Raw genomic sequence first — 14320 nt, 5'->3', positions numbered from 1 at the left:
CTCATGTAAACCATGATGAAAACCTGAGAGTGGCTTAATGACATCCAGATGAATATAAACACATGAGAAAGGAAATGTAACAAAGAAATCTAACTATTGCACAGACTCCATCAGTAGACCCACTCATTACTTTTCAGTCTAATTTGATTTGGTCTTTTTTTAACATTAACATTTAATGATAAATAGCATAAAGCAATAGCAGTGAGATTAATGGTATCAACCATCTTAGTCATAGTAATGCAAATGGAGTGTTTTAGAGTTCCATCACAGGATGAAAAGTGACCATTTAGATATTTCCATAGCTTGAAATTCAATTTAATACATTTACTCTCTGCTGTGCCTTGGAAGAAGGGTCAGAATGAGCCATAGGTGCAGTAGACCTACACCTCTGGGAAAAACTGTTTACTTTGCCCATTTTTGAGGAGGCGGATGTCAGACAGCAAATCTCCATGTGCATACTTATTTAGTCACTGCCAGCCATGGGGATCTAGGTTTGTGGGGTCAATGGCAGCCACCTTCTCTGCAGCACCACCACCATAAACTCTGCTTTCCACCTTTCTGCTCTTGGCCCTGACTAAGTGTGACTGTCACAACAGTAGTAAATATTGGGTCTTTTGAAAAAGTGTTTGCATTTTGACGTTTTCAGCAGACCAATATTAATTGAAAGCTATTAATTAAAATGAAAATGTCATTTCAGGTGGCAATGTCGCATGTATCCAAACACAACTTGTATCAACCTTTTGGGTACAAGCATACAGATTACAGAAGTTATATTGCTGCTGCTAAATTAGCTCATTTTAGTCCCACAGTGAAGGAGAGCTGGACCTACTGTCCTTAAAGCCATTGATAAAATGACTTAGAGGTGAAAGATTTTTAGCCTTGTTTGGAACAAAGATTAAATGAAAGAAGAATGTAAGGAGAAAGTTTGCAGCAAGCAAAGGCAGATACCCAAGGGAGCACAGCCTGCAGAAATGAAACTAATACAGTATTTAGAATGAAGTGTTGAACCTTAGGTTTTCTGGCAGAAGAAGTCTAAGCAGCTTCAGGGAGTCCAATCCCAAGCAACAAAGCACAGAATAGTGACATGTGAACATTATGTTGTGTGGATTTATCTATCCACTGTAGAAAAAAAGGTACCCATATTATATCTGTTAGCCTCCTTGGTCCCACTTCATTCCGCTGTTTTCAGTAATGAAAACATCCAGCATAATGCAAGTATACCTGGGGACTTGGAAGTTGCTGCCAGTTTTCACATGACACAATGATTTTCTTTGAATCTTATCCAAGGAAAGAAAGAAAGAAAACTGAGCCCTTGACAGTAATTGATTCCAACTGTGTGGAGGACAGTAGTCTACCAGACAGAATTAAATTTGTTGCAATTGTTCCCTTGCTCACTTTTGCTGCAATAGAAGTGCTGTTTTTCTAATGTAAATTCCTTCTTAGATGCTAAATTATTAAGGGATTTAAAAGTAAATCCTTAACTAGGAATAGCGTTGTGCACTGTGTGTGGTGATGTCAGTACTGCTAACTGTTGGAGGGAGACCAGTGGCTGTTACTGCTGTAAGATAGCAGTTCAGTCCTAGGGTTATTATTAATGTATTTCACCACTAATATTTTCCATGGAAGATACTTCAGCAAATATTACTGAAGTGAGAAACCATCAGAAATAATGACCTCGCTTTTCCTTCTGCTCAATCTGTTCTTTTCAATTTTGTTTTCTAAATAAGCACACATAATAAGCCTTAAAGTATTTGACACAGCTTTTTGTTTAATTAAAAAAAAAATTCTTAAGGTACTGCTATGTATAAAATGTTATGTACTACTTGCCACAGGCAACAGTCTGTGTCTGAGTACTGAGGCAGTTGTTTTCCTGGAAAAACTAACTGAGAAGTTGGCAAGTCACACCCTGTCACACCCTCATCTCCAGCGCAGTTCGAGAAAGGGGTGAGCCTCGCTCCGGCTGTGAACGCACCTTCCTCATGGCAGCGATTTCATCCAAACCCTCCTCCAGCCACTCGCTAGCATCTCCCCCTGTGTTGCTGTCAGGCGTGTGCGGTCCCTCCGTGCCCAATGCGCGTCCCGGTCCCCGCGTTTCCCCGGCAACGGGCTCCCGCACCGACGCTGCCTCCCGCCGCGCGGCCCGGGGAGCGGCGGCGGCGGCGGCTGCTGCCCCGATGCGCCGCGCCCGGCACCGCGCTTTGTCCCGGCGGACCCCTGGGGGCCCTGAGGCGCTCGGCCGGCCCCCGCCTCCTGCCTGGCTGTGCTGGAGCCGAGAGATCCCGGCAGGCCGGGGCTGATCCGCCTGCCGCTCCCGGCCTCTTCTCGGGGAGGCAGGATGTGTTCCCTGCCGCTCCCCTCCCGCTCGCCCCCTCACAGGAGCCTTCTGCGCCTAGTTTAATGGCTTTGCAAAGAAAGCCGGGCAGAAGAGCACTTTTCTCGGTGGTGGTGGTCAGACCATGACCTAACTCACCATGAACTTGGAAGGGCTTGAAATGATAGCAGTTTTGATCATGATTGTGCTTTTTGTTAAAGTGTTGGAACAGTTTGGGCTGATTGAAGCAGGTTTAGAAGGTAAGGGCGTGCTTTTCAGTGGCTTGCCATTTTTCTGTTCTGGTTTGTTTTCTTGCGGTAGGGCAAGGGGCACCTGTAAACTGGATGTAAGACGCTACCTGAGACACTTTGGGAACAATGTGGACATCAGTGGCTGTGTGTTGTTGATGTTAAAGTTGCAGTGATTTTCTTTTGCAGGAGGAATCCTGAATACTGCGAGTATAAACTTAGATGTTAAACAGGGATAAATGCCTTAAAATCTGACTCTCTTTTCCTGTTTTACATCTGCAAATTTAAAGTAGTAGGGGTCAAAGCAGATTTCAGGATGTTGACATGCAAATACAGATATATTGCCTTAAAATTGTCTGTACTCTATTCAAAATTGTTTTGTAATTTATTCATGTTAACATCATCTGTACTGGGATTGTTATAATACCAAGATATATATTCTACAGTATTTAAAAACCTGTTGAATATTTGATTTACTGTTAATATTTCAATATGTACTTGAGGAAGAAGAACTAAAATACTCAGATTCAAAATAAACAACTTTAACATTCACTCAGGGCACGAAGTTCAAGTTTAATTGCTTGATGTTTTGTTTATCCTAGATCACCTCCTTTCTTTCTAGCAATGTTGTTTCTGTTTAAAATAGTACAAATGAAAAATGAGAAGCTTACTTTATTCTAAACATACATTTTATTGGTAAAAACTAGTGGAATACTATTGTTTATTTTTACCTTATTTCTAAAAGTGCTGTTATTCTTAACATATGAGGAGTTCATCTAAAAAAACACTGATTGCAGCATGGTTGATAATGTGATGATATTCATTGCATCCCAGGGTTTTATTAGGTTCCAGACTGAAATGGTCGGTTTCTCAAATATTGAAGAAATATTGTGTTCTCAAATCTTCATGTAAGCTAATATTTGAGTCCAGTGTACATACTTATGCCTAGGAAAAGGGGAACTTTGTTGACTGAGAGATTGTGGTTTCATGTGTTAACGAGTGAGAATATAAACAAAATTTGCTCCTATGAAAAGGTCTAAAGTAATCCTGTTTAAGTAACCCTTTCAAGAAACACAGTCTTCTCTTCAGGTGATTTTAAAGAAGGAAAACTACTCGCCTGTTTCTCTGTGCTGCTGGTTTGTGTTAACTTGCTTGTACTGATTACAGAATCTGAAAACCCTGCAGAGAGTCACAAAAATGTGCTACCGAGCACATTTTTATAAACAATTTATATATTAATTAATTGCATTGTATTGAATTTAAATGACAAGACAGAGATTACCTTCAAATGTGTGAGATGGTTTTGGTTTTGATTTGTGTTTAGCTATAAATAGAAATGTAAATCAACTTCGGAAATGTTATGATAAAAGTTATCTCCAGCATTAGAGACTGCAGATATTTGGAAACAAAAGCCATATTTACTTTTTAGGTTGGTCGACAGGTTTGTGTGTGCTCTGTGGAATCTGATTGCCACATCCGGTTGGGTGCCCTGGCAAAATTTAGCACTTGATTGTTGTCTGTTCTTGTGTTTATGGCTGGGGAAGCTGATAATGGAAAGACAATTAGAAATATAGTGAAGCTGCCTGTAAGTGATATTAAGACTTCTGTAAGAAAGAAGTTTCTCATGCAGCTGCCTGTTTTGTCTGCCTTACTGGCCAAAACACTGGCAGTCTGCATGCTCATGGATGCTTGAAGTTTCTTCTTACCTGGTGCAGATCAGGTTTCCAGCATGCCAGGAGAATGTGAAAACACTGGTGTTCAACTCCTGTGGCATGTTACATGAGAATAGAGTAATAGATATAAACAATTATGTATAAAAATGAGGCTTAGCTAAGTTGCACAGAGTTATTAATTTGTTTTCTCATCATTCAAGAACAGTGTAGGTTTATTCCCCATTTGTTTCTTAAACTTGAGAATTAAAGATCTGAACTGACTACAACAGAAAAAAAAAATGTACACTTTTACTAGGGAAGTGAAAAATTTGTCATGATTTTAATAAGTATCAAGACTATTCGCTTCCACCCATGAATGAAAAGTACATGCATCATAAAATTGTGCCAATGTTAGAGAAGTTTTTAAGTAGAATGTTTAGAGAAAATGAATTTTACAAGTGTACTCAGACTATCCATGTGCTTTTCCAGAAATTGGTGAGGAAGTTGGTTGCATTTTTCTGAAAATGTTGTTTGTTCTGAGGACACTTGAGGTTGTCTGGTTTTGATAGGTTACATCCCTTCTTTTTCTTTACATTTTCTCAAAGGTTAATATGTCCCAATGAAATCTCTTTGCATGTTTCGTGCAAATGAATAGTTTACAGCCTATAAAACACACCCTACACCTATGTGGAAAGCATCTATAGAGTCAGTAATAATCTGGAACACATTTCACCCAACCCAGGATGCAAATCTGAACTCTCTAAATCATACTGAAGCTTTGGTAGAGATCTAGGTTTCAGAATTAAGCCCTATAATGATAACAAAAGCTTGAAGCTAACTTATCTTGCTTCCTACACTGTGTTGTCATGATTCTGAGTTTTGTGAACCACTTCCACGTTCATTTGTAAGAATCAAGTGTAATTTATATAAACCAACAGCAAAATCTCATTTTCCTATTTTCAGTTTCATAATAACTACCAGAAGTATAAGTAATATTCTACTTTCTTCAGATGCTTCAATAAAAATTTTGTCTATAATAATAATAGTATGCAATTATTTTCATTATTTAGGAAAATATTAAAATATTTTCAGAATAAAAAATATATATACTTGCTTTTACTTATCTTCTGATGTACTGCACTCAAATATCAGTATGCTTTCTGTGGTTTTGCCCAGTTGCCTTCAACTGCTGAGTGATCCTGTTGTTGTTGTAGAAGTATTTTCAAAGAGATGTTTTTAATATTGTATGACAGCTCTTAAAGCGATAAGTAGCAGAATAGATTTATACACTTTTGTAAGTTATAGGTTGCAGAGGCTTTCTCTCTAGGTTAAATATTATTTTATGATGTATTCCACTCACTTAGATCACAATATGCTTTCTGTGGTTTCGCTTACTTGTCTTTATCTGCTGAATGAATTCTGTTGTTGTTGTGGGAGAATTATTTTCAAATAGATGTTTTTAATATTGTATGACAGCTCCTAAAGTGATAAGTAGCAGAACAGATCTATTCACTCTCATGGGTTGTGGATTGCACAAGACTTTGTCTTTAGGTTAAGTATTTAACTCTTCATAAATTAGGTTATGTCCTCCTTAATAAACTTTACTGATTTTTTTTAATTGTAATGTATTAGTTGTAAGGAGTAATGTATAGATAACTCATTAGTATATACCTAGATTAAAATTTCATATTTCATATTTCATCTTGTTAGGTGAGTTTTTCCAGAAGTCATTCACAATTAAAATGAGATACAAGAACTAAGCAGGTTGAATATACAGTGTTTAACATCTTAAAATTATGCAGTATTCAGCCTATCAGTTTATATGATTGCAATATACTTCTAGTACTTTTCTGAAAAGATTGTGATCTTGATATGTAAGGATCGTATGAACTTGATCAAGATGTGGAAGTGGTTTTGTGTGTGAATATCTTCCCTGTATGTCAGTTATTTTGGGTAAATTGTTGGAGACGGAGTGGTTGAAGCTTCTTGAGATCAGCCTTTTCCTAAGTTAGAATGCTTTTGTCCTAATGTATCTTAAGAAACACGGGCTGGTTTTCAAAAGCTAAATCACTTATTAATGACATAAACAGCAAAATGAAATACTCTTCATCAGCGTAAGCATGGAAACCTACACTATTATGGATAAGGTTCAGAGAAGAAATGCGAAGGGTACGAGTGATAAAAAATATTTACATAGGGCTACCCCACTGTATTTGTTAGGAAATACTCTTACAGCAGTTTGTACCTCTAACAAGAAAAAAAAAAAAAGGCATAGGAGTAATCATATACATTACTGTAAAACGTGGATTCTGTGTTTCTATATTATTGATATCTGTCTAATCTCTTTGTTTAGGAGCCTCCCGAGTGGCAGTAATGGAACTTTACAGCTAAAATTGTAATAATTGAGTTAAATTGCTGAAACACTTGATTCCTCTAAAACGTCAAAGCAGCTTCTAATTCCATTTTAGTAATTCTGGCTATTGACATCTTCTCATTCATCAGCTGGAAAACAGAGCAAAACCACGGACACAGAGAGTTGTTTGTGATATTTACAACTGTTTTTGACAAGGACAGGATATTACTGGAAATGCGGTGCAAGTTACTTGTGGTTGCACTGAAATTAGCAGCCACTGAAGCTGTTTTGTCATCCAGGCTATGATCTGCTGGGAATTTCAAAATTTCCGCAGTGATGTCTTTCTTCACAGTGTTGTTCATAGATGGAAATGGGGGAATATTAATTTCAGGTGATTCATAATCACTAGCACTTTTTACTAGAAATAGCTTGTAATAAACGTAGGGGCTTTTCTGCCATTTTTGTTTTCTTAAGATGTCAAAGAAGAGTTATGTGCAGAATTATGAAGTATGGAAGCAATCGTGAACCAAGATGTGAAATGATTAGCCAGAGCTGACAGTGTGCAAAAGAAAAATAGATGATAGAAATTTTAATATCTGCAATTTCAGGCATTCCTTAGAAGTAATTTGTTCAATTAAGTCTTCATATATAACAAGATAAATTGAATTAAAACAGCTGTTGAAACCACTACTCAGACTTGGGCGAGTGAGCAGCAGATAGAAATCTTTAACACATGACTCTGGTGAGATTTTCCTTGATTAAATATTTCTGCTTAAACAGCACTAGCAGGTCATTTATAGACAGTGATGTGTGTTGTAGCTGATTTGGAGTAATGCACACGTGTGCACCTGACCAGGCCAGCCCTGCATGGCTGGTCAGCAAACCACTACTGGGCAGGATGAAGAAGAGGAAAGCTCTTCCCCTTCTGTTTTTTTTCATAGTAGAAGCCTCAAGTTCCATATACGGTTTTATGAAATGGAAATAGTCAGGTAAGAAAAGAAACTTGCTAGCCAAGGGAATTTGTAATAGGTATCTTCAGCCCTTAGTTGCCTGCTTTAAGCAGTCTGACCACAGAACCACAGAATCACAGAATGTTGCCTTCAGGTCATCTTCTGAAGGTTGGTCCATTGTTACTGAAACACCATCTAGTGTTCCCAGGTTGTTGTCTGCTGAAGAGCTTCTTTTCTCAAAACTAATCATCACTTCTGATGATGTGCTTGTCTAGTGCTTTACATCCAAGGTAGGTAAACACTGTAACTGCAAAAGAAGGTATGTCAAAGAAATAAATGGATAAATAGCACTACACTCTGAGTTATCAATACAATACAATACTTCTTGGGAACTTACTAGTTTATAATTAACCTTTTTTTTTAAAACAAAACAAAACAGAAAATTATCAGAGAACACTCAGCTTTCCTCTGTGGTGAATAGTTGTGATGCAGGCATGAACACAAAGGACTCATTACTGTTGCAGTTTGGTTATTAGTTATCTCGTATAGAATGGGACTTTGAATTAAGTGGAAATTGTCTCATCTACTGTAAAATGGAAGAATAGTATAACCTTATTTCTCGGTTTTACTCTTTTGTAATTTTAGATGATAACCTAGAGAATTTTATTAGAATAATCTGTTTATGAGAAAGAGATGAGATACTGGTCTGGTTTATCTCCCTCAAGGAGACAGTTTCTGATATTTACTCCCCCTACTTCCTACTGGCTACTCTGATTTATATTTTCAAATATCTGTTTTATATATTTACTTTGAATAAGTAAATGCTACATTCCCACTGTCAAAGGGCCACCATAAACAAAGGAAAATTATGTACCACACAGTATATGCTTATCACTTTAAATGCCTTTGCTTTTGCATATTTTCCAGGAGGCTGAATTTCTTTTTAATGAAAATCTATAAATGCCTTCTAGTTATATTTATTTATTTATTTATTTATTTATTTATTTATTTATTTTACTTTTTAAAGTATGTTAGTTATCAGTATTTGTGGGTGGTATAAGTCAAAACATGCACAATTTCCACCAAGTTTTGAGAACATTTATTAATTTAATTAATTTAATTAATTTAATGATCAAAACCCAATAAAACTTGAATTGATGTTATGGATTTTTTTTAAGCAAGATATTTAGACCTAATTAGTTTCGTGGTTTACTGAGTAGAAGAGTAAACATTTTCTAAACACAGTTTTGTCAATGATTAGGGGAAAGATGTCATAATGAACTTGGTAGGCAGATGAAAATAACATGAGTAGTGAAATCAGAGATACCCATTCTGTTTAGAAATATATTAGTGCTAATAATACTTCCTGCAGTTTTGTTCTGTAGGATTCAAAATGCTTTACAATAGTAAATAGAATTATCTCCTGATGTATGCAAATATATCAAGAAAATGAAGCCAGAGATTAGTAAATTTCATAAGCTGATACATGAAGTAAGAAGGAGTTGTCAGATCATGTGCTTTAAAGTCCAATATCCCACAGGGCAATAACTTTCATCCATTGGCTTTTTTGATGAACCCCATAGCATGTTTTGACTAAACTATGAAATGCGTTTGATGAGAGACTAAGTGAGCACAAGTGTTTATTTTGGTTTGGGATCTGTCTGTCAAGGCCAGTGATATTCTCAAATTGTGAGAGCTACAGGCTTTCTGAACTTAGGTGGGGAGAATTCAAAACTTTAATATGTTCTGAAGATGAAAAAGGAAGGAGAAGTAATGACTTCATTTCACATTTTTTTTTCCTTTTCGTTATTTTTTAAAAACAATGTCTAATACTAATTCTAGTGGGTTTTTTTTTCAGTTTTTTTTCCCTTATCTTCACCTACTGAATCGTGTTATATGTTTCTGTGTATCAGTCCCAGATTTACCCTCCCTTTTAAGCAGGCAGTGTATGTTTTCCGGCCATTAGCTCTATGTTAGTCATTTGGTATATGTCTCAGAAATCAGGAAGATGATGTTCAATTGCTATATTATCTCTATGATGCTGTCCTTGTTAATATGCTTTCTTTTGTTCCTAATGCATTTTAGAAATAACCAACCCAAATATAAACTCTAAAAGTTTATTCAGTAACGGATTTTCTCCTTTGTCTTTAGTTACCTATGTTAGATTTCTATGCATCATTATTCCTTCAGATGGTTATCTCCTTTTTTCCATGTGTTCACTATTACTCTCACATTTATTACTAACCCAGCTACCATATCACAGAAGGAAAAGAAGTTTTTAATGAAATCTGTTCTATTTATTGCAGTACAGCAACATTTTGGCCATCTAATGCACCTTCCTATAGATTTCCTAATTTTTATTATGTTATTCTGTCTGATTTTACCATCAGTCACCTTCACTCAAAATATTCTTCAGCTTCAGAAAGTGAGGCTTTTTGACACACTAAGGATGTATGGATTTAGATGTATTAGATACACATGCTTTGAATTCAGACTGCATTCATTCTGCTCACATACAATGCAAAGTGATGCTTGGCTTTGGCCCTTAGGCTCTTAAGGTAATTCAACTCCAGTTTTGACCTCACGTCTTTCTAGTTAAAGGATATTTAAAATAAAACTTACATAATATTTAGCTCAATATCTCTTTTATTAGAAAATAGTAACTCCAAATTTTAGGAACTTTATTTCATGTGTTTTCAGGCTGATGTCTCTCTAACATCAGAGATTACCTGTGTCATTGTGTTCTGTAGTTTATAGGATCCCTGTGAAAACCCTTAGTGGTTTTGGTATGTCCTTGCATTATCATGATTGTGAGCTTTGCATTATGATTAATTCAGTCTGCTAGTTGCTTTGGCTAATCTCTGACCAATATGCTATCTTCTGCATTCCACTGTAGGACTCCAGGATAAAATTAGGTAAACCCATGTTGATCAACATCACAATAATCACATTAAAATGGCCTATTTCCACTTATTTTACCTTCTCATTCTCTTGCTTAGGGAGTAAGAAAGTTCAGTTGAATTTTCCTGGCTTTTTTTCAGTTGTCTGATTAGGTCAGTTAAATTTTCTATGTTATTTTATTTCTTTGTGTTCTTACATCAAAGGTGAAAGATTAAGTGGCATCACTGAAAGTGTGCTAGGCAACATTACTATTTTGTATTATAGTTTATATCTTCACATTACCCTGTGGCCCCTTTCTGAATACTCTGCCCAAATTTCTTCATATATGATTACAAATTATTGTATATCTTCTTAAGATTATAAAGATCTTGTGGTTTAGCTGTTTTTTAATAGAAGAGTTCTTCCTTTAGTTATCTGACCCTTTTCTCTGGTAGCTGTAGATGAATTGCTCAGCACCTGGTAGAAAATTCAGTCCAGCCAGGCTGAATGCTGCCTAAATATAATGAGGCAGATGATTTAATCTGATAAAAAAAATCTCAGTTTTTGATTTCTGCAGTTATTTTCTCCACTTGTATCTCTAGAAGTAATTTCTGATGGTTGTTGTCCAATCTTTATTTCTGATAACCATTATTGTTACTTTCAGATAACACTACAGAAGCATTTATATATACACTTCTCCAGGCACATTTTCCTTTTTGGATCAATAGTCCCAAAATTACTCTTCTAACTGACAGATAAAACTTGAATTACCCAAAGCAGGCCACAGCAGCTGTCTTCTTGTTGTTGATGATGTGAGATAATGAAAGAAAAAGATATTAAATCAGGTGAATATCCATTTATTAATCAGTTGTTTATTTCCCAGTAGTTACATGAAAGTAATTGTAGGAAATATAGTGTACTTTTACATAGAAGTACTATGATTGTAAGTTTGACACTTAATAACAAATTCTAATACCAAAAACTCCAACAAAATAAACTTGTACACCTGAAGCAGAAAAGATAAAGGATTATTAGAGAAGTGAATTGTTTAGGACACTGTGGAAGATATCTTCACTACAAGACAATGCAAAACACTCAACAAGTGTTACAGGTTCATCAGAACAGGCTCCTGTACTGCAGGCTCTACCCCTATATCAGGAGGTTTTGATAAGGAGGTATCTGCATAGACATGGTTCATCTTCTCTTTGACTGTACTTTGAGTAAATCTTATTTGGTTTCACTTTTTATGAAAAACTGTACTTTATTTATTTATTTATATATTCATTCATTCATTCATTCATTTATTTATATATACAAATAGCTTTATTAAATATCCCTGTTGAAGGGAAGCAGGATTGAATTACCTCAAATCCACCTAACGCTGTTGTTTGGGTTACCTTATTACCTTTTTTTGTCAGGCTGACAACCATTTGTGTTCAGTGATAGCTTGCTTTTGCGAAGGCAGTCATGCCATTACATATATAGCTAATAAGTTACGTGATTTTGTCTTGAAATTCTTGCTGGGATTGACCCAATATAGCGTTATGAGTTCCTGTGCATGCATGTGATGAAAAGGGAGAGAAGTAGTTTTGGAGAAAGGAGAAAGTCCTAATGACCCACAACCCAAAACTCTAAGATATCTCATTTTCATGGTGGGGATGGGGGAAAAAAATGAGTCATTTGCAGTATGTGTAAGAGAAGCATCACACCTCACAGTTGCATGAATGCTTACTGAGACACATATAAAAAGAGATGCGTTTTGATTGCCTGATTTTATCCATACGCACTGTCACTTTGGCTAATCACAAATGAATAATTGATGAGATATCTTCTTGTAGAAACTACTCCCTAGCTGTGTCCTCAAGAATGACATTTTTCTACCTAAACTGTCCAATTTAGTAGTTGTAAGCAATACCTATACTTTTGAATACTTCATCTCAGGGGTTAACATTGTGCCTATATTACAGTACTGTCAAAACCCTATTAGGAAGATTAGCATTTTCGGAGCCTACTAATCTGCTAAAAGGACACATATTAAAATATTCTTATTGCCTACATTACAAATATTACAAACCTAATATAATACATTTTGAGGTTAAGTGCTACCATTTAGAAAACCTTATGCCCCATCTTGTATCAAAGATAAACTGGAGTAATTTTATCTATAACTTACTTTATCACTTTGACTGATAAGGCAAGACAGCATGTCACATCAGTGAGGCCCAGAAGTGAACTGTTCTCCCCTCCCACCCTGATTTTCTAAAGGTCTTTTCAGAAGATCAGACAGTCATCTTGCAGCTCACATGTTATTTGATGCTTATCAGACCCATTTTCTTGGCAAATGTTCACAGTTCACAGTATGTTCACAGTATGTTTGGGATTGGAAGGGACCTCAAAAGATCATCTAGTCCAATCCCCCTGCTGGAGCAGGAACGCCTAGGTGAGGTCGCACAGGAACATGTCCAGGTGGGTTTTGAATGTCTCCAGAGAAGAAGACTCCACAACCTCCCTGGGCAGCCTGTTCCAGTGCTCTGTCACCCTCACTGAGAAGAAGTTTTTTCTCAAATTTCAGTGGAACCTCTTGTGTTCCAGCTTGATCCCATTACCGCTTGTCCTATCATTGTTTGCCACCGAGAAGAGCCTGGCTCCGTCCTTGTGGCACTCACCCTTTATATATTTATAAGCATTAATGAGGTCACCCCTCAGTCTCCTCCAAACTAAAGAGACCCAGCTCCCTCAGCCTTTCTTCATAAGGGAGGTGCTCCACTCCCTTCATCATCTTTGTTGTCCTACGCTGGACTCTCTCCAGCAGTTCTCTGTCCTTCTTGAACTGAGGGGCCCAGAACTGGACACAATATTCCAGATGTGGTCTCACCAGGGTGGAGTAGAGGGGAAGGAGGACCTCTTTCGATCTACTAACCACCCGCCTTGTAATACACCCCAAGATGCCATTGGCCTTCCTGGCCACAAGGGCACAGTGCTGGCTCATGGTCATCCTGTTGTCCACCAGGACCCCCAGGTCCCTTTCCCCTACACTGCTCTCTAATACGTAATTTCCCAACCTATACTGGAACCTGGGGTTGTTCCTGCCCAGATGCAGGACTCTACACTTTCCCTTGTTAAATTTCATCAGGTTATTCCCTGCCCAACTCTCCAGCCTGTCCAGGTCCCGCTGGATGGCAGCACAGCCTTCTGGTGTGTCAGCCACTCCTCCCAGCTTAGTGTCATCAGCAAACTTGCTGACAGTACACCCTATTCCCTCGTCTAAATCGTTAATGAATATATTGAATAATATTGGCCCCAGTACTGACCCCTGAGGCACTCCACTAGATACTGGCCTCCAACTAGACTCCACACCATTGACTACCACTATATAAATATAAATACCTGGTCAAGGATTTCAAATGCAGTGAACAAGCTGTTTATAGGTTGATATGTTCCTGTGGAAGCAGAAGCTCATACTCAATCAGCATTTTTTCTGACTGTGCCTTTACCAAGTGAGGGGGTAGCTATAAGTCACCAGGAAAGACAATTGCTGCTGGTGATAAAAATCATATATACAGAGCCACCTCTTGGCTGTGTCTGAGGAGCTTTCAGGAACAGCAGAGAGACACAGCCTACGTAAGTTTCTCTGATGGTGGCAACCCATACTTATCTGTTGCATTTAAAAAGCAGACAGTTTTCTCTTGTAGTGTGTTTTTAGTGAACCTGATAATGCTCATGTGCAGTAACTATTTCCTTGGAGGATGAGACCGTATTCTGCCACTATTGTCTAAGTAAAGTCCTAGACTAATTTTTCTTTTCTCTTTTTTTTTTTTTTTTTTTAATTAGAATGACCTTTTTTCCCACACTAAGTGAAATTTTATTTAGCCTTAGGATATACATGTTAAATATTTAAAATATATTAACATAGCATCTGAGTTACC

General features: G+C 37.1%; 1 protein-coding gene across 6 annotated transcripts in view; it reads left to right on the top strand.

The window, feature by feature from the left end:
- The window catches only part of KCNIP4 (potassium voltage-gated channel interacting protein 4), a 418880-nt gene that overhangs the window by 220704 nt on the left and 183856 nt on the right, over positions 1–14320 (top strand). The window contains exon 1 of one of the 6 annotated variants that reach the window (XM_065060644.1): positions 2201–2571. The exons of the other annotated variants lie outside the window; for them this stretch is intronic. Coding sequence (XP_064916716.1) covers positions 2472–2571 — 100 coding nt within the window. The 5' untranslated portion in view covers positions 2201–2471. Of the gene's footprint in view, positions 1–2200; positions 2572–14320 lie in introns of those variants that run through there. 6 annotated transcript variants of the gene reach the window in all.

This window comes from Columba livia, chromosome 4 (genome assembly GCF_036013475.1).
Source record: "Columba livia isolate bColLiv1 breed racing homer chromosome 4, bColLiv1.pat.W.v2, whole genome shotgun sequence".
NCBI classification, from domain to species: Eukaryota; Metazoa; Chordata; class Aves; order Columbiformes; family Columbidae; genus Columba; species Columba livia.
This window is presented reverse-complemented; position numbering and strand designations above follow the sequence as displayed.